The 26713-nt window shown below is 44.0% G+C and overlaps 1 protein-coding gene across 1 annotated transcript in view; it reads left to right on the top strand.

Annotated features, from left to right (window-relative positions):
- Window positions 1–26713, top strand: part of LOC129700783 (dihydropyrimidine dehydrogenase [NADP(+)]-like) — a 637641-nt gene that overhangs the window by 111821 nt on the left and 499107 nt on the right. Inside the window, exon 3 of the mRNA XM_055641481.1 lies at window positions 19930–20012. Within this exon, the coding sequence (XP_055497456.1) occupies window positions 19930–20012 (83 nt within the window). The remainder of the gene's footprint in view (window positions 1–19929; window positions 20013–26713) is intronic.

Genomic DNA, 26713 nt, shown 5'->3' with positions numbered 1-26713 from the left:
TGCGGGTTGCTGTGGACTCGGTGGGTGAAAGGCCTGTTTCCGTGCTGCATCCCTAAACTGCAGTATCACAATGTCAGTTTACCAGCTCGATTGTTAAGATGGATGCAAACATTCCCCATTTCTGCTTTAATTCTACCATGTGCTCTTTAACATTGAGGACACTATCGTTGAGGGTTTCGCTTTAAACTTTATGTTTTGTGTGGCTGTGTTTCTCCTGAACCTTCACTATCACCAAACCATGAGCTTTTCTCATTGCTCTGAGGGTAATTTACTTTCAGGAGGCCTTTTTGGGTGGGGCAGTGGTAGAGTTGCTGCCTTACAGTACCAGAGTCTTAGGTCTGATCCTGACTACAGGTGCTGTCTGTACAGAGTGTACGTTCTCCTTGTGACCACGTGGGTTTCCTCCGGGTGCTCTGGTTTCCTCCCACATTCCAAAGACTTACAGGCTGGTAGGGGGTATGGGGGTGATCTTGGTTGTGTGGAGTTGGTGGGCCGAAGGGCCTGTTTCCATGCTGTATCTCTAAAAAAAAAAGCAATTTTCTGTCCACATCTGCTGTCATATCTCATTTTGCAGCCGAATGCCAAAGTTACTTAAATTATGTAGGGAGGAACTGCAGATGCTGGTTTAAACCGAAGATAGACACAAAAAGCTGGAGTGACTCAGGCAGCATCTGTGGACAGAAGGAATGGGTGATGTTTCGGGTCGAGACCTTTCTTCAGGCTGGTTTGGGATAAGGGAAACGAGAGATATAGATGATGATGTAGCGAGATAAAGAACAATGAATTATGCAAATTATCTTCATCAACTCTATCACTGCAACGCCTTCCAATTGCCCAACTCCTCTCCCTAACATCTAGTTCAGGGTGGTCACCTCTTGGTCACCCAGGACTCTGATGCAGGGTCAGTGTTCTGAAGATCCAGGAATCCTGACTTCTTGTGCCCAACCTCAATCCAACTTTTTTTAAGGTCTAAAAATTCTCCCAATTATCCAGGCACATAAATGGAAGCCGTGACGCTGGAAGTGATTGAGAATTGTACCTTAAGCGTAGGTAGATGACGTTAATAATTTTGATTGCACCATAGTATGTTGACAAGGTTTTGCAGTGAAGACTGGAAGGAGTTAATTTGGGAAGATAAATGGACTTGAAAATCAGAAGTGCAATGCATGCTAATGGCTTTGAGAAATTTAGTGGCAATGTTTTTCCTAGGTACACATTCCTCGGTTGCGAAACTGAATAAACCAGTTTAATGTTAATTTTATTTACCTACAAATGCGCAATGACATTGTGTACAGTGGAACTGCTGTTGTAGTCAGGCACCTCTTTTAAAAGTAGCGAACACTGATGTATAACTTTGGCAGGCATACACGCCACAAACAGTATATGAAGGCATGCACACACATACACACCAACAAGGTGGCACACGCATATGTGTACACATCAATGCCAATCAAAGTACCTGCCCACACACATGCACGTGAACACACACACACATAGAAACATAGAAAATAGGTGCAGGAGGAGGCCATTCGGCCCTTCGGCCCTTGAATAAACTCATGAACACCCACACACGTGAACACACAAAAACTCATGAACACCCACCCACATGCACAAACACACATGTACAGACACACACACTGACACACACACACGAGCAGACAGATGCACGGACCGACAGACACACACACAGAGACACTAAAACACATGTACGCACATTCACTCCACATAGTGCTCATACTTTCTATCCAGATGGCATGAGGCTTCTTAAACACTCACACAGCAACCTGATGTATGAAGAGATGTGTAGGAAGCAACTGCAGATGCTGGTTTATACCAATGATGGACACATAGTAGTGAAGTAACTCAGCGGGTCAGGCAGCATCTCTGGCGACATTAGTTTGAATAAGTGTTCCGACCCGTAACGTCACCCATCCTTTTTCTCCAGAGATGCTGCCTGACCCGCTGAGTTACTCCAGGACTTTGTCTCGATCTGATGTATTATCATAACAGCTCGCACAATTGTATTAATTAACAGCAGTGACTTGCCTTGGATCAAGTTTTGGATTGACAAACATTGATATACAGGAATTCAAGCCTACTCAAAGCGTCAAAGCATAATGAGTCAAAGAATAATACATAATCCACTTTGGATTCTTTATTTTAAAGCAATTGAAGAGCTATCCAGATCAAAGGCAATTCCTCCTTTTTTGCTTTTTCCGTCTTAGCTATGAGCTGCATGGAACTGCATATTTTTCAGACAGAACAGTAGTTCCAAAATTTTCCCAGTAGCTTAAACTGAGAGAAATATACCATTTCATCTTTTAGCAGTGTTTAATTGGTTTGCAGACATAGCTTTGAAGTTTTGTGGCTGGAGGCTATGCTATCTATTGATCTGAGACATTTTTTTCCTTATCTTTTATTAAGAAAGACAAAAAAAGTGGGAGACACCCAGATAAACTGTAAGAAAATATAGTTTAGTATCATGTCTTGTCAGGTCACATGGTATAAGGTGCGTGGCAGGTATTTGAGTGGGGAATGCATTCCCAGTCGAAAAAAATATCTGAAGAAGGGTCTCGTCCCGAAAAGTCACCCATTCCTTCTCTCCAGAGATGCTGCCTGACCCGCTGAGTTACTCCAGAATTTTGTGCCTACCTTCGATTTAAACCAGAATCTGCAGTTCTTTCCTACACATGAGAAAATATCAACCTGCCTATTTGTCCGAAAAGAGGTCCCAACCCCGAAACGTTATAATAATAATAATAATAATAAAAAATGTTATTTATGGGCGCCTTTCAAGAGTCTCAAGGACACCTTACAAAAAATTAGCAGGTAGAGGAAAAACATGTAAGGGGAATGAAATAAATAGTAGAGACATGACTAGTACACAAAGTAAAGACAGAATTCAATTCAAAACACAATATGAGGCAATTATTGCACAGATGAAAAGGGAGGGGGACGTGGGGCTAAGGATAGGCAGAGGTGAAGAGATGGTGCCTGACCCATTGAGTTACGCCAGCATTTTGTGCCCTTTCTTTCGTAAACCAGTATATGCAGTGCGTTGTTTCTCCAATCTGCCTATTCCAAAGCTTTTGATCAGCTTGACCCAGATTTTCAATTAGAGTCATTGAGTCATACAGCGTGGAAACAGGAACTTCAGGCCCACTTGCCCACACCGGCCAATACATCCCATCTACACAAGACCCACCTGCCAGCGTTTGGCCTATATCCCTCTAAACCTATCCTATCATAGAAACATGGAAAATAGGTGCAGGAGTAGGCCATTCGGCCCTTCGAGCCAGCACCGCCATTCAATGTGATCATGGCTGATTATCGAAAATCAGTACCCCATTCCTGCTTTCTCCCCGTACCCCTAACCCCATTAGCCCTATGTACTATATCTAATTATCTTGAATATATCCAGTGAATTGGCCTCCATTGCCTTCTGTGGCAGAGAATTCCACAGATTCACAACTCTCTGGGTGAAAAAGTTTTTCCTCATCTCAGTCCTAAATGGCTTACCCCTTATCCGTAAACTGTGACCCTTGGTTCTGGACTCCCCCAACATTGGGAACATTGTTCCTGCATCTAGCCTGTCCAAACCCTAAAAATGTTTCTATAAGATTGTTCATGTACCTGTCTAAATGTTTCTTAAACGTTGCGATAAAGCTTGCCTCAACTACCTCCTCTGGCAGCTCGTTCCAGACACCCACCGCCCTTTGTGTAAAAAAGTTACCCCTCGGGTTGCTCTTAAATCTTTCCTCCCTCACCTTAAACCTATGTCCTCTGGTTCCCAATTTCCCCACACTGTGCAAGAGACTCTATGCCTTTACCTGATCTATTCCTCCCATGATTTTGTACACCTTTGTAAGATCACTCCTCCTCCTCCTGTGCTCCAAGGAATAGAGTCCTAGTCTGCTCAACCTCTCCCTCTAGCCCAGGCCAATTCTGCGACAATACAATGCCTCCAATTCTGGCGATGGGTCTGCAAAAATGTATTGGACTGAAGAATTCTGGCCCTACATCTAAAGACTTAATCATAGGGTCAAAGACCCATGCAACACTGAACAGGCAAGGTGGCTCACAGAATCCCCACTGACTATAAACCATGGGTTATGCCACAAACCAAGCTGTATAGTATGTTGCACTATTCACATCCGTGTGGAAAATTGCCCATTTAATTCCCGTTCACAAAGAACACCACACATTCAGTCCGGCCAATTATTACCCAATGAATATATTCTCTACCATCAGTAGACTGCTTGACAACGTCATCAGTGGGCCCATCCAATTGCAGGCAGTACTGCTTGCAAGTACCTGGTTAGGATTCACCAGGACCGTTCTGCTTCAGACCTCATCGTAAACCTTCAAACAGACATGGACCAAAGAGCTGAATATCCGAAGCAAAAGGAGAGTGACTGCTCTTCACATCATGACAGCTTGTGAACGAGTGCGGCATCAAGGAGCCCTGGGTCATGCTGAAGTCAATGGGCAATGAGGAGAAAACATACCGTTGGTCAGAGTCATACCTCACACAATGGAAGGCAGCAATGGTTTTACTTTTAGTTTTAGAGAAATGCACGGAAACAGGCCCACCCAGTCCGCAATGACCAGCAGTTACCTGTACACTAGTTCTATCCTACACCCATGGGGACAATTAACAGAATCCAATTAATCTGCAAACCTGCATGTCTTTGGAATGTGGGAGGGAAGCAGAGCACCCGGAGAAAGCCCATGTGGTCACAGGGAGAACGTACAAACTCCGTACAGACAGCACCCCATGTCAGGATTGAACCTGGGTCTCTGGCGCCCTAAGGCAGCTACTCTGCTGCTGCACCACAGTGCCTAGTTGACAGGGGTCTAGTTGTCAGGGGTCAATCTGTTCCGCCTCTGAACTTTATGCAGGACAACCACATGGAAATGTCTTATGTCCAATGACCTCTAGCTGTTGTATAGATGACCTTTTTGTTTGAAGTGTGAATGTTCACTAATACTTAGTTGCTCTTGCAATGTCTCAGCAAATGAAGCAATCCAAGCCTGCAGGTAACAAAGTCTAGCAGCCGGGTAAGCAAGAGAATCGAGTGCAGTCTGCGGCAGCTGCACAGTGTCGACACCCCATCATCAACATTATTGAACAGTAATATATCTGGGCCATTCATTAATTACTGTAGCCCAGGTCTGGAATGACTCATCTCCTGTCACCCCAGAGCCCCTCCACCATTTACAAAGTGCAAATCAAGAATGTAATGGAATACTTCCTACTCACCGAGACAAATATGGCTCCAGCAACTGTCAAGAACTTCAATGTGTCTAGGACAAAGCAGTCTGATTGATAGATCAACCTCTCTACACATATTGGCATGGAAAAAACATCAGTAGAGTTGCTGCCTTAAAGCACCAGAGACCCAGGTTCAATCCTGACAACGGGTGCTGTCTGTGTGGAGTTTGTATATTCTCTCCGTGACCTGCGTGGGTTTTCTCCGGGAGTTCTGGTTTCCTCCCGCACACAAAAGACATACAGGTTTGTAGGCTAATTGGTTTGGTAAAATTGTAAATTGTCCCTTGTGTGTGTAGGATAGTGTTAATATGTGGGGATCGCTGGTCGGCATAGACATGTTGGGCCGAAGGCCCTGATTCTGTGCTGTATCTCTAAACTGAACTGAACGAAACAAAACATTTCCTCTCATTTCTGTGCACAGTAGCGGATCAAATATACTATACATAATAAATAATTAATTTAAACTCAAGTACAATGGATGGAGCAAAAGGGAAGATACAGAGTGCAGAATATAATAGCATATCAGTTCCAAAGACAAAATCTAACATCCACAATGGGGTCAATGTGAATAGAACAGTACCGTAGCTTATGGTAGAATTGTTCAGAAGCCTGATAAGAAGCTGTTCCTGAGTCTGGTAGTGCATGTTTTCAAGCTTCTGTATCTTCTGTTGGATGGGAGCAGGGAGGAGAAAGGAATGTTGATTAACATCATTGATGTACGCCCAGCCTCTCTTTGTCAGGTGTGACTTGTGCTTGGAGGTCCAGGCACCCTTTTCAATTGTCTACTGTGTGTTGGCAGAACTACTGATCACAGACTGTGATCAATTTTGCATTTCACATAATTCTTGCATCAGGTGACCATGCATGAGATGACAGCATTTCTATACACACAAGAAACGGCAGATGTTGGAATCTTGATCAACACACAAAGTGCTGGAGGAACTCTGCAGGCCAGGCAGCATCCGTGGAGGAAATGGCCAGACTATGTTTCACGTTGGGATAATTCTTCAGACTCCGCTGAATTTTGAAAGCTAGCCAAAATCCAAACTTGGGTTAAGAAAGAGGTATAAACTAGACATAAATCTTGCACAGAAATTAAAACAAAAGTGAGAAATACAGATAAGGGGAGTGGTGAGAGATAAAAAAAAGACAGACTGAAAAATAGAAGAAAATATATATTTTTAATTTCCCTACACTTTTTCTCAGGAGGTGATGAGAATGGGAAAGAGTGTGTAAAGTCTGAAGGCAACATCGTTTTTTAACTTGTTGTATGATATGTCATGGTAAATGTAGGAAAAAGAAATGCATAATATTATATATAGTCGAACAATGCTATTGTCAGTCGTAAAAAACAAAATCTGTTTCTGTATTCACGGTTGAAGGTGATAAAATTCCAGCTTTGGAAGGAGCTGAAATGAATTCAAGGTGGTAAAAATGATCAGGTGCATAAACTTTTTACATTCATAGTGAAAAAAAATTACATGTGAGTTTGATAAACATGTAGGACCAGATGACTTCTACCTCAGGTAATAAAAGAAATAAAAATGTAAAGTTTGGTGGTTTTATCCCAGCACTTTGTGTCTTGTTTTGTACACCAACATCTGCAGCATATCCATATTATTCAGAGATGCTGCCTGACCCGCTGAGTTACTCCAGCACTTTATTTCAAATTTTTGGAAGACCAACAACAACAGTTCCTTGCATCCACATTATTTGTAGTCACCAGAGGCCATAGCCTCAGAATTAAAGGACGTTCTTATAAGAAGGAGAAAATTCTTTAGTCGGATGGTGGAGAATCTGTGGGATTCATTGCCACGAAGGCTGTGGAGGCCGTCATTGGATGCTTTTAAGGCAGTGATAGACAGATTCTTGATTAGTACCGATGTTATGGGGAGTATGCATGAGAATGGGGTTAAGAGGGAAAGATAGATCAGCCATGATTGATAGATTTGATGGGCCGAATAGCCTAATTCTGCTCCATCATTTATGGACTTATGAAGTCACAGTTACTTATTTTGATAACTAATGGTGGGGGGAGAGGGGGTTGCATTGTATATAAACCATCATGGACTAGATGTGGTGAATGTCCTTTTTGGTGCAATCATTTATCTAATTTCCAGTTTATCAAAATATTTATGAGTGCTATCATATTAAAGGGGGGGGGGGGGGGGGAAGTCATTCAGTCCTTCATATCCATGCAAGTAACAGAAGATCCACCCAGCCCAGTTCCATTACTGTGTCCATTTTGTGTCCATCTACTATTGCTCAGTCTATTGTCCGGCAAACCACAGCCCTTTGTATGTAGATACAGCTACCCCATTTAAATGAAAGTTTCAACCCCCATCCCCTTTCAGACCATGAGTTCCATGACCCTAAATACCACTGGATGAATTTCTATCTTGCCTCTTCTCCCATCAGTTTAGTCCACCAATTCTTTTTGAAATGATTTTTCTTCTGTTTTTACCATGGAGCGAGAAATGGAGATTAGGGAACTCATGAAAGTCAATGGGGGTGTCTTAGGAATAGACTGCATTACATTAGAAGAGGTGCTGGATATCTTAGACTGTGTGAAGGTAGATACATCTCCAGGGCTCCTATCAGGTATATCTCCAAACACTGTGGGAAGCTAGAGAAGAAATTGTGGTAACCCTTGCTGAGATATATGCATCTCGTTAGCCATGGGTGAGGGGCCAGATACAGGAGGGTGACAAATGTTATGTCTTTATATAAGAAGGGCTGGAAAGAAAAACAACTGGGAACTATAGACCAGTAAGATTAACATCTGTGGTAGGCAAGTTACTGGAGGGGGTTCTGAGGGATAAGATATCCATGCATTAGCAAGGATGTGTTGATCAGTATGGCTTTATGCGTGAGCGATCATGTCTCACGAATATGACTGAGCTATTTGAAGAAGTAGCTGAGAAAGTCATTGAGGGCAGGGTGGTGGACATAGCCTACGTGGACTTCAATAAGGCTTTTGATAGATTTCCATATGGTAGACTGCACTGGAAGGTGAGATTGCATGGGATCTATGGAGAGTGAACTAATTGGCTTGATTGTAGGAAGGACAGGGTGATAGTGGAAGTGTTGTTTTCGATCTGGAAGCTTGTATCTAGTGAGGTTTAATTCAGATAATTATTTAGGGAAGCAGGGTAAGATATTTTACAGTGAACAGTAGGGCCATGAGTAGTGTTATACAGCAAAGGACCAATGAATCTAAATAGATAGTTCCCTGAAAGTGGCGACACAGGCAGACAGGGTAGTGATGAAGGCTTTTGGCATGCAGGCTTTCGTAACTAAGGGTATTGAATATAGAAGTTGGCACATTATGTTGCAGTTGTAAAAGATGTTTTGTCGGATCGCATTGGAGTATTATGTTGACTTTTGGTCACCCTGCTGTACGAAAGATGCAATTAATCTGGACAGAGATCAGAAAAGATTTACAAGCATGTTGCCAGACGTTGAGCAACTGAGTTAGAGGGAGAGGTTGGGCTGACTATGAGCGCAGGAGGCTCCTTGGAGTGCAGGGGGCTGAGGAGTGATCTTATAGAGGTATATTAAATCATAAGGGGTAGAAATAAAGTGAATACACACAGTCAAGAACTAGAGGACATAGGTTTAAGATGGGAGGGGAAGGATTTAATGGGAACCTGAGGAGCTATTTTTTCACATAAAGCGACGCAGTGGTACTGGTTTACGACGGGAATGGTGACGGACGCACCACACATCTGTCCTCCAGTTCCTGCGGACGTCCGCCGCTGGAAGTATAGGATTTTGGTGTGTGTGCTTTATCATCATTTCTTACAATGCTATGTACGACAGTGATCGCAACTTCTATTGAAATGTGGATGGACGTTGGCTCACTAGAAGCCCATCAGCCCTATGACAGGACTTGTTTTTGGTCCTCCTGGGCGTCCACAGCTCCCTCCTCACCTGGGAAACCAGGTGGGGGAGACGGTTTAGTCGCCGACTATCCGACCATGGAGCAGATAGCACAGGATTACGTAGTACTCGTGGCGGGGGGGAACTCCCCACACCTGACATAGAGGATGGTACATATATAGAACAAACTACCAGAGGAAATGGTTGATGTGGATACAATTACAACATTTAAGAGACATTTGCACAGATATATGGATAGGAAAGGTGTAGGGGGATATGGGACAAACATGGGTAAATGGAACAAACTTAGATGGACATCTTCGGTGACATGGACAAATAAACGTGACCTGAAGGATGGAGGTTGGGGGGAGGGGGGGGGAATTGGTGGAGAGAATATGAGTAGTCTAGCAACTATCTTTAGTTTGATCAATCATGGATTTTCTGGCACTGTTTATGCCATCCATGGCCAAGATCGAAGTTGCTCACAACCACACACTGAGGCAGACTCAAGTGCAGAGAGTTATCCTATATCTGTGGCAAGGAGCATGTCAAAGGCCTCCTCACCAGACTTTGTCCTTGATGCAAAGGAATCTTACCTCCCATCCCACAGCATCTTATCTCATCCTGTCTCACTGCCACCCGACACCAACTATTGAAACACTTTCAACTATTGAAAGGTTGAACAGTAAAAAGGCTCTACAGCTGATGGATGAAGTTAAAAAAACATAGAGAAAGAGAATTCAATCTTCCACCCTTTCTTGAGTTTTAAATTTTTGACCAGCCTACCATGCTTGGGTCTTGGTTAAAAACTTTTCTGAAATTCCATGCAAACTATGTATAGTTTCCTTGCTGCTGTTGAAATGCATTTGAATTTCTTCTTCTTCTTCTCCTTCTTCTTGCTTATGGTGTGCCCAGCCTAAAGTTGTAGATCATGTGTAGACATCCAGGCCAGGACAGCATCAGTTACTGGGTAGATGGCTTTGATGCCCCCAGGGAAAAGCCTCAGTGGGCCGTCATTCATGATGTGTGGGATGGTCTGGTCTGGATGTCCACAGTCGCAAACTGGCTGTGTGGGAGATTGCAACCTTCACGTGGTCCACCCTGTTTCGACTAATGCAATCAACCCGACGTGCACAAACAAATAGATGCTTTTGATCGAAACTTTACACAATTACTCCTACTAATAGAATCATAAAAATGTACAGCATCGAAGAAAAAAACATTTGTCCATCAACTCCAGGTTGCTTCAAATCAAGTTAGTCACAATTCCATTGCTCTTTTCCAATGTCCATATAATAATTTTTTTTCTTGAAGTATTTTATCCATTTTCCTTTACAGTTTCCTATTTGATCCATTCCCACCTGCACATCAGGCAGCAGATTCCAAACTCTAATCACGTATTGCTTCTAAAGGCAAGTCGCCATTATTTCTAAGTGCATGTGGTCTGGAATTTTTAACTGGAAATTTTGAGTGCGGCTGTATATCTTAACTTCCACTGGAGCAGTCTACCAGCATTGGTTTTAATGCGTGTTCTGAAGAATGAGAGTGTAAAGGAGATAAAACCTAAAATAATGGTAGGGCAAAACAAAGCTGTGGGAGACGATTCTTTGCAAGGAAAAATAAATCTAAAATATTATTTTGTCTTGGGGAGCTGGCAATTGTACTGCTGCAATACGCGATGGAGTTGAAAGGCATCTTCGATAAAAGACACATTAACCATTGTACAAGAAAGTATACCAAATGATCCATAAGGATTTTTTTACTGAGAGTTGAGAGAATGGGAGAGAGGAATCTGTACTCAAGACCTTCAGAAAGAAGACACCGAACATTTTTGAAGATAAATTTTGGTTGCATGTTCAAATAAATCATTACAGTAAGCAGTTAACATCACTTGTTAATGTTCTCTGCAGGAACACCTTAATCCACCATATTCCCTATTTCCTGCTCATTTCCCATTCCACTGCAATTTTGCTTTCTCCCAAATTTCTATCCATTTCCCTGTTGAAAGTGATGAATGATTCTGCCTCCACCACCTTCCACTCCAGAGAGCTGTGGATGCTGAGTCATTAACAGTAGTCAAGGTAGAGGCGGGTAGGTTTTGGACAGCAGGCGACTCGAGGATTGTTGGGATTGGACAGGAATATAGAGTTGAGGCCGAAGATCAGAGCAGCCGTGGTCTTATTGAACAGCAGAGCCACTTGGAGCCACTCCAACTTTCCATATGTTCTTATGCTTCGACAGTAAATTTCAGATATCCTCAGATCATGCTCATTCCATGAACCCTAGAACTATTGACAATGCTTTTAACTCTGTAGTTGGCTCATGAGCTGTAATACAGAGCAAAGTTCCTTTCTTTTCCCTACTTAGATAAAGCCCTTCAAAGTTTTGAACACCTTTACCAATCACTTCAAATCCTAGCCTCTCCAGTCTTTCCACGTTATTGATGACCCTCATCCTAACGTCTGTTAACTCTTTCTTACACTCTCTATCAGGTCTCACAGTTTTAATTATTTTTGCTTTGCAACAAAGACAAATTTTGATCTGAAATATGTTATTTTGTTGTTGATTTAAACATCAGTGTGGTCCTGACCTACAATCTCCATCATCGGAGACCCTTGACTATCTTTAATCAGATGTTACGGGACTCTATCTTCAACTAAACATTAACCCTTTTATCCTGTATCTGTACTGTGGACGGCTTGATTGTAATCATGTATGGTCTTTCTGCTGACTGGATTGCAGCAACAAAAAAGCTTTTCACTGTAACTCAGTGCACGAGACAATAAGATGAACAAAACTAATCAATTGTTACGTACTCTGTAAAAATACCCAAATTCACCCTATCTCCCTGTTCTGTCCGCATCATGCATCAAATCTTTTCCCCCCAAATATCCACCCATTTTCCTCATGAAAGTGATGTCTGGTTTTGCTTCCACCAGCCTCTACCTAAGACAGTTGTGGATGCTGAGTTATGATTTTTTTTGGGATCCAGAATTTCTTCCATACTTGCAATGGTTTTCTGCTGATCCTTACTTATTCCTCCTGGCTGCCAACCACATCATTTTCATGAGTAACAGGACCTTACACCTTAACTGCGCATTTCTTTAGAATCGTCCCATCTAACTGGGTTCCCTTTCACGGTCCTATTAACCCCAATGTAAAATTATTTGAGCCAGCATTGCATTGACTCCCTGTTTGCAAACCTGGATTAATGCCCAGTCTTTGATTCCCCTTCTACAGCTCATTCACAAATCAGCTATTATACTAGTTAATTTTCCTGGCTGATTAATTAATGCCTAAGCACTAAAGCTTTCCATCTCGAATTTCATCTTCAATGAAAGCTGTTGTATTTTACTTGTTCTGGGATGTAAGTCTTGGTAAGGCGATCTTTGGTTTCCTTAAGGACTATTTCTGGAGAACGTCTGGGGCGGTCACGGTGGTGCAGCGGTAGAGTTGCTGCCTTACAGCGAATGCGGCGCCGGAGACCCGGGTTCGAACCTGACTACCGGCGCTGTCTGTACGGAGTTTGTACATTCTCCCCGTTACCTGCGTGGGTTTTCTCCGAGATCTTCGGTTTCTTCCCACATTCCAAAGGTTTGTAGGTTAATTGGCTTGGTAAATATAAAAATTATCCCTAGTGTGCGCAGGATAGTGTTAACGTGCGGGGATCACTGGTCGGCATGGACCCGGTGGGCTGAAGTGCCTGTTTCCGCGCTGCATCTCTAAATTAAACTACACTAAATTATGATAATGTATCTCTAAACTAAACTAAACTAATCTTGTAGGTGGTGGTCCCAAAATGTTATCCAATGTGTTCTTCTCTTCTATGCCATCTTTTTGTTAGAACTCTGGTGCTGGCTTTCTATTGGAAGTAAAAAGCAAATGAAAATGATTACATCTGGGCATGTTTAGTTGGGGAACTATTGTTGTGTCAAGCTCAGACACGGAGCCTTCATCAGTCAAAGTATTGACGTTGGGAGGTCATGTTGCAGTTGTATAAAACGTTGGTGAGACCGCATTTAGAATATTGTGTTCCGTTCTGGACACCATGTTAAAGGAAAGATGTTGTCAAGCTGGAAAGGGTACAAAGAAGATTTACGAGGATGTTGCCAGGAATAGAAGGTCTGAGCTATAGGGAGAGGTTGAGTAGGCTGGGACTCTTGGAGTGCAGGACGATGAGGACTGATCTTATTGAGGTGTATAAGATCATGAGTGGAATAGATGCACATGGTCTCTTGCACAGAGTGAGGTGAATCGAGGACCAGAGGACATAGGCTTAAGGAGAAGGGGAAAAGATTTAATAGGAATCTGAGGGGTAACCGTTTCACAAAAAGGGTGGTTGGTGTATGGAACAAGCTGTCAGAGTTGGTAGTTGAGGCACGGACTATCCCAACGTGTAAGAAACAGTTGGATATATGGATAGGACAGGTTTGGAGGGATATAGGTACATGGAAAGGACAGGTTTGGAGGGATATGGACCAAACACAGGCAGGTGGAACTAGTGTAGCTGGGACATGTTGAACAGTGTGGGTAAGTTGGGCCGAAGGGCTTGTTTCCACACTGTATCACTCTATGACTCTATGACTCAGATTTTTATGATTTATCCTTCACTCCAGTCACTGGAAGGCACTTGTTTTAGATTAGACTAGACTAAGTGGGACTCGTTGGGTCCCAGCTTCACACGGGAGGGCTGGTCCCCCAATGCAATATTCCACGTCTCCACCAATTCCAATATTGCTGGCCAGTGGGGGCTTTCAGGAGCGCTAGCATGGTGTTGTGGGCTGAAGGGACCGGTTTCCAGAGCGCTAGTATGGACATTGTGGGCTGAATGGATTCTTGGGCTGGCAGCTCAGTCACTGAGACCACTGACACACACACACACACACACACACACACACACACACACACACACACACACACACACACACACACACACACACACACACACACACACACACACACACACACACACACACACACACACACACACACACACACACACTCACTCACACACCATATATATGGCAGTAAACTTTCTTGAATACTCACATGGCTGAGCGCGGCCTCCCCACTTTGGGGCTTCCGCAGTCAGTGGCACTTCCGCAATCAGTGTGACCTCTGCACTTACCAGATATTACCAAATCAACGTGACCTTTGCACTCACCGGAAATTACGCAATCAGCGTGACCTGTCCACTAAGCGGGAAGTCACGAAATGAGCAGGACTTTTGAACCAAACACAGTCGGACCTAAGTGTTCAAGAAGGAACTGCAGATGCTGGAAGATCGAAGGTACACAAAATTGCTGGAGAAACTCAGCGGGTGCAGCAGCATCTATGGAGCGAAGGAAATAGGCAATGTTTCAGGCCGAAACCCTTCTTCAGACTGATTGGGGTTGGGGGGGAGAAGGAAGGAAAAAGGGAGGAGGAGGAGCCCGAGGGCAGGGGGATGGGAGGAGACAGCTCGAGGGTTAAGGAAGGGGAGGAGACTGCAAGGGCTAGCAAAATTGGGAGAATTCAACGTTCATGCCATCAGGACGCAAGCTGCCCAGGCGGAATATGAGGTGCTGTTCCTCCAATTTCCGGTGTTGCTCACTCTGGCAATGGAGGAGACCCAGGACAGAGAGGACCGATTGAGAATGGGAGGGGCAGTTGAAATGCTGAGCCACCGCGAGTTCAGGTAGGTTATTGCGGACTGAGCGGAGGTGTTAGGCGAAACGATCGCCCAACCTCCGCCTAGTCTCCCCGATGTAAATCAGCTGACATCTAGAGCAGCGGATGCAGTAGATGAGGTTGGAGGAGATACAGGTGAACCTTTGTCGCACCTGGAACGACTGCTTGGGACCTTGAATGGAGTCGAGGGGGGAGGTAAAGGGACAGGTGTTGCATTTCTTGCGGTTGCAACGGAAAGTGCCCGGGGAGGGGGTGGTACGGGAGGGAAGGGAAGAATTGACAAGGGAGTTGTGGAGGGAGCGGTCTTTGCGGAAGGCAGACATAGGGGGAGATGGGAAGATGTGGCGAGTGGTGGGGTCACGTTGGAGGTGGCGGAAATGGCGGAGGATTATGTGTTGTATTTGCCGGCTGGTGGGGTGAAAGGTGAGGACCAGGGGGACTCTGCCCTTGTTGCGAGTGCGGGGATGGGGAGAGAGAGCAGTGTTGCAGGGTATGGATGAGACCCTGGTGCGAGCCTCATCTATGGTGGCGGAGGGGAATCCCCGTTCCCTGAAGAACGAGGACATTTCTGATGCCCTGGTATGGAATGTCTCATCCTGACCTAATAAAGCATTTATTCCTTCCAAACACAGTCGGACCTAACATTGCAGTTTCAGGCAAAGGCAGGGCAGAAGGCCAAACAACTCATGGCATTGTCATTAAGGGCTAACAAATCATTTATTGCAAATACATTGCAGACACACAGTTCAGTTGATTCACAGCTTAGAATGAGAGTCGTGGCCTCTCCCTCGTGATCTTGCTAAGTGACTGAGTCGCGTCCAGGCATCCGGGGTTTTATAGTCCATTCCCCTCCACCTCCAGGGAGGGGCGTTACCTTAATCGCGCTGATTGACAGGCGAGAGGATCTCAAGGTTTTTTAAACACTCATAACCTATTTATTTTTCATCGATGGGAAAAATCCTCAGGGCCTGCTCAGCGGAGGAGGACTGTGAGTAAGATGTCCAAAAATCATAGTGCTATAAGTAAGCGTTTTTTTCTAAAATCAATATACAGCGCAGACAGGAAATGGTCAAGATGAGACTTTTAATTATATTGATTAGATTAGGGATACATTGTAGAAACAGGCCTTTTGGCGCACTGAGTCCACCATTGATCACCCATTTACTGTAGTTCTATGTTATCCCACTTTTGAATCCACTGCTTGCATACCAGGGGCAATTTGTAAATTACAATTAACTTACAAACCTGCAAGTCTTTGTGATGTGGGAGGAAACTGGAGCACCGGTAGGAAACCCACGCAGTCACAGGAAAAACGTGCAACCTCCACATAGACAGCACCTAAGGTCAGGATCGAATCCAGGTCTCTGGTGCTGTGAAGCAGCGGCTTTACCCGGTGCGCCACCGTGCCACCATCTAACTCCTCCCCTCCTCTATTGACCTCACTACTGAAGGAGCCACTCTCAATCGAAAACACAGGTGAATCTTGGTACCTTAAGTAAATGGCATGACAAAACCAAATCCTAACTCATAAACACATATAATAATGTCATATTTTAGTTTTGTTTATTGACACATGTACCAAGGTACAATGAAAACCATTATGTTGCCTGCTGTCCAGTCAGTGAAAAGACTATACACAATTACAATTAAGCCCTCCACAGTGTAAAGATACAGGATAAGGGAATAATGTTTACCGCAAGTTAAAGTCCAGTAAGGTCTAATTAAAGATAGTCTGAGGGTCTCCAAGGAGGTAGATAATAGGTCAGAACCGCTCTCTAGTTAGTGTTATGTTGGTTCAGTTGTCTGATAACCTCTGGGAAGAAACTATCCCTGAACCTGGAGATGTGCGTTTACAAACTTCAATATCTCTTGCTTGATGGGAGATGGCGAAGACTCATCCTTGATTATGATTATGGCCTTGCTGAAGCAGCATGAAGTATCGATGGAGTTAATGGAAGGGAGGTGGTTTGTGTGATGGTCTGGACTGCGTCCACAATTCTCTGCAAATTCTTGCTGTCTTCGATGGAGCTATTCCTAAACCATGCTGTGATGCATGCCAATAAAATGCTTTCTATGCACATCTGTAGACGATGGTGAGAGTCGTTGAGGACATGCCAAGCTTCGTGACACTTCTAAGGAAATAGAGGCATTTGTGTGCTTTCTTGGCCATTGCTTCGATGTGGTTAGTCCCGGACAAGTTACTGGTGATATTTACTCCAAGGAACTTGAGGCTTTCAACCCTCTCTATTTCCGCGCTGTCAGTGTATAACGGGCTATGTGTAGTCGATCAACTCCCTGAAGTCGATCACCATCTTTTTTATCTTGCTTTTATCTTGCTCGCGTTGAGGGAACGATTGTTATCTTGACACCTGGTTATGAGATTCTCAACTTCCTTCCTGTACTTCGTTTCGTTATTATTTGTTGTTGTATGACCCACGACAGTGATGTTGTCCACGAATTTATAAATTGGAATGAAAAACCAAAAGTATTTCCATTGCCTTCTTTTTATTTTGACTTTTATTTTTACAGATTGAGCATTCCTTCTGGAGTTTTTCAGCCCTCTTGTGAAGAACTGGGCATTTTTCACAATTTATTTCCCTTCTTCCCAAATTTCAAGCATATGCACATTTTCCCACAGCTTATCCTGTTCCTTTTCACACTCCACCACACTCACTGTGACTGGAAACTAAAGGTGCCAGTCAAGAACATGGTGGGAACAGCCAGCCGGTCGATCCAGGTTAACTTGCTCAACACAAAGGTGCTGAGCTGGATAGGTGGACTTCTCCAATAGCTTCCTGGTTTGGATAGGCCAAAAGTGCACAAAGACTCAGCGGGTCAAGCAGCATCTCAGGAGAAAAGGTATGGGTGACGTTTCAGGTTTGAACCCTTCTTCTGATTGTCTGAAGAACGGTTCCGACTCAAAACGCCACCCATAATTTTCCTTCAGAGATGCTGCCTGATCCGCTGAGTTACTCCAGCACTTTGTGTCTACCTTTGGTATAAACCAGCATCTGCAGTTCCTTCCTACATATTCCTTGCTTGGATGTTGGATCCTCCTTGAGGTGCAGAGACAAAGCATAACCTTTCCACAGACATTCTTGCACGGGAGAAAGAGAAGTACAAGAAAAAAATAAAATTGCGTTTTCTTTAATGGTTTTAAATATTTATCAGTGCTTTAAATTGTTTAAATTATTTAATTTTTTTGAAAACTATTATTAAAAGTCAAATAATTATAAAAATTTAAAGAATTATATCCTTTATTCCTGCTCTCTTCTATTCCTCTGTGAACTATGCAGGATTCCTCTTATACTACTCAATCTCCACAGGCTCCTCATTCTCATTGACTCATAGAGCTATTCAGAAACCGGCCCTCCATGCCAAATATGTTAGCATATTGTCTGAAGAAGGGTCTCGACCCAAAACTTTACCTATTACTTCTATCCAGACATGCTGCCTGTCTTGCTGAGTTACTCCAGCATTTTGTGTCTATCTTTGGCATATTGGTTAGTCCCATTTGCCTGATTTTGCCCATGACCCTCTAAACCTTTCCTACCCTATATTGATATACTGTCAAAGTGTCCTTTGAAAGTCGTAATTGTATAGCTTCCTCTGGCATCTCATAACAGGTATGGATTACCCTCTGAATGAAAAATGTGCTCCTGAGATTCCCCTTTTAATCTCTCCCCTCTCACCTTAAGTCTCTGCCCTCTAGATTTAGAATCCTCTACCCTGGGAAAATGACTGTATAGACAGCACCCGGAGTCATGATCGAACCTGGGGCCCTGGCGTTATAAGGCAGCAACTCTACTGCTGCGCCACCGTGCCGCCCTGTTGACTACATATGAAAATCATTTGGTGCCTAGATCTCTTGTCCGTAGTAAGGAAAACAAAAAAAACACTAAATGTGCGTTTCTAAAATGGTCTCTTAAATAACCGAGAGGTTAGCTTCGAGTCAGTGCAAAGGAAATACGAGTAAAAGGATTCTTCTACCGCGGATATAATGATAAAGAGGTTATCATGATTGTTATGTGCAAATCATGAAAAGTATTGATTCAACAATATACAAATAAATGTAACAATTCATCCAGCATTGTCCAGGAGTTTTAAAAAGGAGGATGAGAAAGAGTGGGTGGTGCGGCTATGTGCAATGAATCTGAATGATGTCCAAATTATTCTGAATTCTCTGTATTCTTCACTGTAACCTAATAATGCTCTGCTGTCTGCTGCAGAACATGCCTGTTAAATGTCCTGTCTCTTTTCTTTGCTCTTCTTTATTTCCTCTATTCAATTACCTTAGTTTTCTAATCCGTTTCCGGCAGACTAAATCCTTGTCATGTATCTGAGCTCTGCTTTTCTTATTCTGTGCTGATCCTGTTCTGTTTCTTAAAAAAACGCCGCTTAAAGAAAATTAAACCAAAATCTCCAGTTCAAGTTCTGCGTTTATTGTCACTTAACCTACAGGTACAGTGAAATTTAAGTTACCATACAGCCATACTAAGTGAAAAGAACCACAATACACGCTTAAAATAAAATTTAGCATAAACATCCACCACAGTGGGAATTTAGAAACATCCACCCGGTTGTTTTAAAGATAGCTCTCTTTCAAAGCTGAGAATCAAAACAGCTTAAGAGTATGATTGCCGCTGTTGTGTGCATGTTTCATGTTACTTTATTTGTTGGAGTCCTGTGCTTTATCTTGTCCCAGGGATATTTACATCTTGCTGCACAGAGTTATTCTGAATCAGCGAATTTTCCACCCCTTGAAAACTGCCTCAGGGAAAACAAACTATTTAAATGGGAAGTATATATAGTTTTACACATAAAATATTAAGGCAGGCATATGAATGGAGTATTTGTAATCAGATATACATGGCTCGCTTCTTGTATCCATCCCTCTCATACATGGCAAGTTGGCGATAAGATTTCCATGACAACCACATTGTGAATAAGATTGACTTTTGGCAGGTTTATAATGTCAATTTTGATTATGCATCGGAGCCACTCTGTAGGATATGTTGCTTGCAAAGAGGTGCGTTTTAATAGACGAGGATAAAAGTGAGTGCTTATATGAGAAATGTCTTTACCTTTTTGGTCTATTCCAGAGCCATGAGAAGCTGGAGAATAATTTTGATGACATCAAACACACCACTCTCAGTGAGCGAGGAGCACTCCGTGAAGCAATGAGGTAAGTCCAAGTTGCCATGGCAACAATCACCGACAATGGTAATGAAAAAAAACATTCTTTATTATGGGAGGAACAAATGAGTTCATTGCCACCATTCTGATCTTTTCTCCAAGGTATTAATTTGTCAGTAGAGCATCTTCCCTTGAGGCTATGCTTAGGTTGCAAGGATGCAGCTAGTTCAGCTTGTGTGTGCACTCAGAATTTAAATAATGTTTTCACTTCAGCTCCCAGCCACCAGAAGGGGAAAGAAGCTTTTTTTTTCTCTGTAGGTCTTCAACCACTTAAGAGAAGCTCAATCACTTTAGCTCAACTGCTGATTGGTATTATGACATTCTCTTCATCCCCCCACCCCTCCCCCCCCCTCTCACCCACTCCCACCCTCACCCCCCCCCCCCCCCCCCCCCCCCCCCATCCCCAGGAGTACTTTGTGCCTGGAAAGATTCCAGTCCAAAGTAATTTTGCAGCAAATGTTAACAATTCTATTCTCTGAATCTTAAATTTCATAAAAAGTGGATTATTTGCATGTAAACTTTGAGATACCATTTTTATTAAAGACATATGCAAGTCAAAAACATGAAGGTGATGGGTGAGTTACAGTTCAATAGGTTATTTAGTAAAAATTATGATTGCTGCTTCCCATTCATGTTATCTTGTAACCGTTCTATTTCAATTTCTTCTCATGACTTTGCTAAAGTGTAGATATTAGTTTGAGGGGGGAGTGGGGGGGGGGGGGGGGGGGGGGGGGGGGGGGGGGGGCGGAAGGGACCTCCTGAAACAATGCATAGCCATCCGAGTGGCATAATGCTGCCAAGCAGACGTCAAGTCAGGTTGAGTTTATTGACAAGTACGGGGAGGTGCAGATACAATGAAAATCTTGTTTGCAGCTGCATGGCAAGCAAATAGACTCAGACAATACACAACATCATAAAATATGCTACAAGACAGTGAAAGGATAAAGATACAGCAGAAAAGCAAGACATTGGTGCAAAATACTCAGTCAGAAAGCAAGTCCACGGTAGAGCAAAAGATAGTCTGTGATGTATTATTGCCGAGGTAGGATTAAGGTTGTGCAGTAGTTTAGTTTAGAGACGCAGCGTGTAAACAGAGCCTTCGGCCCACCGAGTCTGCGCCGACCAGCGATACCCACTACACTATGTACTAGCGACCATTTACAATTTTTTTACTGAAGCCAAATTAACCTACAAACCTATATGTCTCTGGAGTGTGGGAGGAATCTGGAGATGCTGGAGAAAACCCACACAGGTCACAGGGAGTATGTAGCAACTCCGTATAGGCAGCATCCGTAGTCAGGATCGAACCCGGGTCTCTGGCGCAGTGTGGCGGAAACTCTACCGATGCTTCACCGTGCACAAGCAGTAGTCTGCTTGTGTTGACTTTCAATGATTTATGTACACATTAATAGGATCGTAATATCAGTTCATGGAGGATGGGGCATTTAACTTTCTCCTGATGCTAACAAAAAGTTAACCTTTTGGAATTTTGTTTGTAACAATATAAATCCAAAGAGGTGTAACATCACCTGTGTAAACATAATGAGCAAATCTTGCTGATAGGGGTCGGCAGTTCGAATCTGGTATCCAGCTGAGTAAATCTCAAAAAGCCTTTGAATCGCAAACATGTGCGGAACAATGTGGAACTCAGATCGTCGCTGGGTTCCACAGTTTAGTTTAGTTATGTTCAGAGATACGACAAAACAAGCCCTTCAGCCCACCAAATCCGTGCTGACCAGTGATCCTCGTACACTAGACTATCCTACACGCTAGGGACAATTTATTATCTTTATCGAGACCAATTAACCTACAAATCTGTACATCTTTGCAGTGTGGGAGGAAACTGGAGCACCCGGAGAAAGTCCACGCGGTCACAGGGAGAACGTGTAAACTCCGTTTAGACAACACCCGTAGTCAGGATCGAACCCGGGTCTCTGATGCTGTGATGCAGCAATTCTACTGCTGCGGCACCGTGCTGCCCTTTAGTTGATGTTATTAAATGTCATAGTCTATGCCAAGCTGAATTCATCTCCACTAACTTAAATATACTAAACATCAGATTGGGAATGGGAGGTGGAGTTGAAGTGCTGAGTAACTGGTAGATCAGGTAGGTTAAGGTGGACTGAACGGAGGTGTTCAGCGAAATGATCGCCGAGCCTGCGCTTGGTCTCGACGATGAACAGAAGTTGACATCTGGAACACCTCCGCTCAGTCTGCCTTAACATACCTGATCTCCCGATTGCTCAGCACTTCAACTCCACCTCCCATTCCCAATCTGTCCTTTCTGTCCTGGGCCCCCTACATTGTCCGAGTGAGAGTGAGGCCCAGCGCAGATTGGAGGAACAGCACCTCATACACTCCAGCAGTATGAACATTGACTTCTCTAACTTCAAATAGCCTTTGCTTTCCCTCTCTCTCCATCCCCTATCCCCTAGCCCCTTCCCAGTTCACCCACCAGTCACACTGTCTCCGAGTACATTCTATCTTTGTCCCGCCCACTTCCCTGACATCAGTCAGAAAAAGGGTCTCAAACTGAAATGTCGCCCATTCCTTCTCTCCAGAGATGCTGCCTGTCCGGCTGAGTTACTCCAGCATTTTGTGTCTCCCTTGATTCCTCTAACCCTGAGAACTAAATCTAACTCTCTCTTGAAAACATCCAGTGAATTGGCCTCCACTGCCTTCTGTGGCAGACAATTCCACAGATTCACAACTCTCTGGGTGACACAGTCATCAACAGAAGGTTAATCAGATGGTTAGTACCATCAACTAAATGAAATTGTGCAGCTGCACATCATCTTGGTTTCAGGCACATCATCATTCACACCACCCTGTGGTAGAGAAACTCATGCAATTGGAAAAAAAACAGATCCATTTAGTATTGCCATTGAAGTCAAATCTGGTGTGCCAATTCCCACCTCATTAACCATCCATCACTCAGCATCTTTCTGGACTCTGCAGTGCTCAGCACCTTACTCCAATTGTGATCTTCCCTAATGCACAGCAGAAATTGGACATTGTCACCTTTTTGTTAGAATCGAGTATTTCAATCGCAATTCAAGAGAGAAAATGGAAGCCGACTAATTTCTAAATGCTGCAGACATGGTGCCGGCTATGAATTTTTCTGGCACTGTGTCAGTCTGTGATTTGAGCTTTGGTCCCTTTTAATTCCAATTTAAAAAAAAATTAAATGCCTTGCAATATTATTTTTGGAGGAAGTTTAGTTTAGTTTATAGAAACAGGCCCTTTGGCCCACCGACTGCACACCGACCAGCGATCCCGCACATTTATATTATCCTATACACGCTAGGGACAATTTACAATTTTACCAAGCATATCAACCTACAACCTGTACATCTTTGGAGTGTGGGAGGAAACATAGAAACATAGAAAATAGGTGCAGGAGTAGGCCATTCGGCCCTTCGAGCCTGCACCGCCATTCAATATGATCATGGCTGATCATCCAACTCAGTATCCTGTACCTGCCTTCTCTCCATATCCCCTGATCCCTTTAGCCACAAGGGCCACGTCTAACTCCCACTTAAATATAGCCAATGAACTGTGGCCTCAACTACCTTCTGTGGCAGAAAATTCCACAGATTCTGTGTATGAAAAAAATGTTTTTCTCATCTCGGTGCTAAAAGACTTCCCCCTTATCCTTAAACTGTGACCCCTTGTTCTGGACTTCCCCAACATCGGGAACAATCTTCCTGTATCTAGCCTGTCCCTTAAGAATTTTGTAAGTTTCTATAAGATCCCCCCTCAATCTTCTAAATTCTAGCGAGTACAAGCCGAGTCTATCCAGTCTTTCTTCATATGAAAGTCCTGCCATCCCAGAAATCAGTCAGGTGAACATTCTCTGTACTTCCTCTATGGCAAGAATGTCTTTCCTCAGATGTACACAATACTCCAGGTGTGGTCTCACCAAGACCCTGTACAAGTGCAGTAGAACCTCCCTGCTCTTATACTCAAATCCTTTTGCCATGAAACCGGAGCTCCCGGGGAAAACCCACCGGGAAAACGTACAAACTCCATACAGACAGCACCGTAGTCAGGATCGAACCCGGGTCTCTGGTGCTGTAAGGCAACAACTCTACCACTGCGCCACCGTGCTGTCCTACGAAGTTGGGATTGAGGAATGCACAGGGCATTGTGCAGTGGTAGGCAAGTTTGTTTGAAAACAGTTTTTCATTGATGCCCTGCAGAATGAATTACTGGATATGTTTAGTGATCTTTAATAGAATGATAGATTGACTGCAACAGTCACCCTGATATTTCACGATTCCCAAAGCCATCTGCTTTTGAACATTAAAGTAGCCCTTTATATCAGTCACATTAGCCTTTAGTTGACTGGATGAGTCTACTTTTTAATATTTGGCAGAAATATTACTTTGTTAGCCGCCATACTAAATACAGAATGTCAGTGTTTTTTTATAGGTTATTTTATACCCTCTTTCACTGAAAGAAAACCACTTTCTGTTACTCTACATCAATTTAACAATGGCTAATCCTTTAATTTTATTTCATGTTTTGTTTCCCTTTTAAATATCACCAACAAATTTTCTCCAATGTTGTGGTTCCATTACTGAGACATTGAATTGGAATTAGACATAAAATGCTGGTAATATGCACAAATTATGTCAGTATTTCAAAAGAGATAAGATTGATTTCCAATGTGCAGTAATGAAAACTGGAAGTAAACTCATCAATAATACTGAGCAAGGCAGAAAGGGCAGTAGTGGAAAATAAAGGATGGTTAGGAATCCGGATCTCTACTTTCCATACCCGCTGTTAATTATTTTATTGTCCAGATATATATATATATATATTTAAATGCAAAGATATTTAAACCTGTCAAGGCTTTGAAAATACATTAAAGGACAATTTAGTAACTATATTGCAAAGAGGATGGACTAATTTAGTGTAGTTTTGAGATACAGCGGGAAAACAGGCCCTTCGGCCCACTGAGTCCACACTGAACATTGATCAGTTTAGTTTAGTCTATTGTCACGTGTACCGAGGTAGAGTGAAAAGCTTTGGTTGCGTGCTAACCAGTCACAGAAAGACAATGATCGCTCATCTATACAATTACTAAAACTCTCATGTTAACCACTTCCGGTCTGCGTTGTAATTAAATTTGCGCAAAAATGCTATCCTATATCGCTAGGATTTTTTCGCCAGCTCACCGTTCTCCTCTGCTCCAACCCACCAAGTTCTGTTCCGATCGGTGAAATATGAGAAAGGTTATGAAGGTTTAACAAAAATCGTGAGAACAGCAGATTGGTCTTCTCGCCTGTCAGTCACCATGAAGCCCCTACCGGCACCCGCTGTAGAATAAAATCCCGGAGGCGGGGCTGAGTAAACAAGCCGTGCTGATTGAGTTCGCAAGATTGGAGTCGGGAAAGCCGCTGTGTGGAGTCGGGGAAGCCGCTGTGTGGAGTCGGGGAAGCCGCTGTGTGGAGTCGGGAATGCCGCTGTGTGGAGTCGGGTAAGCCACTGTGTGGAGTCGGGAATGCCGCTGTGTGGAGTCGGGAACGCCGCTGTGTGGAGTCGGGAAAGCCGCTGTGTGGAGTCAGGAGGTGCTGTTTGGTGCTGCGGCCGGTGGCCGTTGAGTGGAGTCCCTCCCCCCACACACACCCCTCACATCTCCCCCTTCCCCCTCTTTCACCTTCCCCACTCCCACATCCCCCTCCCCTCCTCCCCACGCTACTCCCTCCCCCCCAACACTACCCCCTCCCCCCCCCACACCACCCCCTCCACCCACCACACCACCTGCACACCACCCTGCCCCCACACCAAACCACCCTCCCACTCCACCCCCCACACCACCCCTCCCCCAGGCCACCACCCCCCCCCCCACACACTCCTCTCCAGACTACTCCCTTCCCCCCAACACTACCCCTTCCCCCCCACACCACCCCTCCCACCCCACCCCCATCACCCCTCCACCCACCCACACCACCACCCCTCTCCCCCAGACCACACAACCCCCCCCCCCCCCCCCCTCCACCCCCCCCCACACCACCCTCCCCCCCACACCACCATGAGAATGGGGTTAGGAGGGGGAGATAGATCAGCCATCATTGAATGGCAGAGTAGGATAATTGGCCGTATGGCCTAATTATATTCCTATCACTTATGACCTTATGACTAATTCTATGTTATCCCAGTTTTGCATCCTACACATTAGGGGCAATTTATAGAAGCCAATTAACATAGAAACATAGACATAGAAATTAGGTGCAGGAGTAGGCCATTCGGCCCTTCCAGCCTGCACCGCCATTCAATATGATCATGGCTGATCATCCAACTCAGTATCCCGTACCTGCCTTCTCTCCATACCCCCTGATCCCCTTAGCCACAAGGGCCACATCTAACTCCCTCTTAAATATAGCCAATGAAGTGGCCTCAACTACCCTCTGTGGCAGAGAGTTCCAGAGATTCACCACTCTCTGTGTGAAAAAAGTTCTTCTCATCTCGGTTTTAAAGGATTTCCCCTTTATCCTTAAGCTGTGACCCCTTGTCCTTGACTTCCCTAACATCGGGAACAATCTTCCTGCATCTAGCCTGTCCAACCCCTTAAGAATTTTGTAACATACAACCCTGCATGTGTTTGGAATGTGGGAGGGAACCAGAACACCCAGAGAAAACCCACATGGTCACAGAACATACAAAATCTGCACAGACAGCACT

The sequence above is a fragment of the Leucoraja erinacea genome, chromosome 10 (assembly GCF_028641065.1).
Source record: "Leucoraja erinacea ecotype New England chromosome 10, Leri_hhj_1, whole genome shotgun sequence".
Lineage (NCBI taxonomy): Eukaryota > Metazoa > Chordata > Chondrichthyes > Rajiformes > Rajidae > Leucoraja > Leucoraja erinaceus.
Note: the sequence above shows the minus strand (reverse complement) of the source record. Positions and strands in the feature narration are given on the sequence as shown.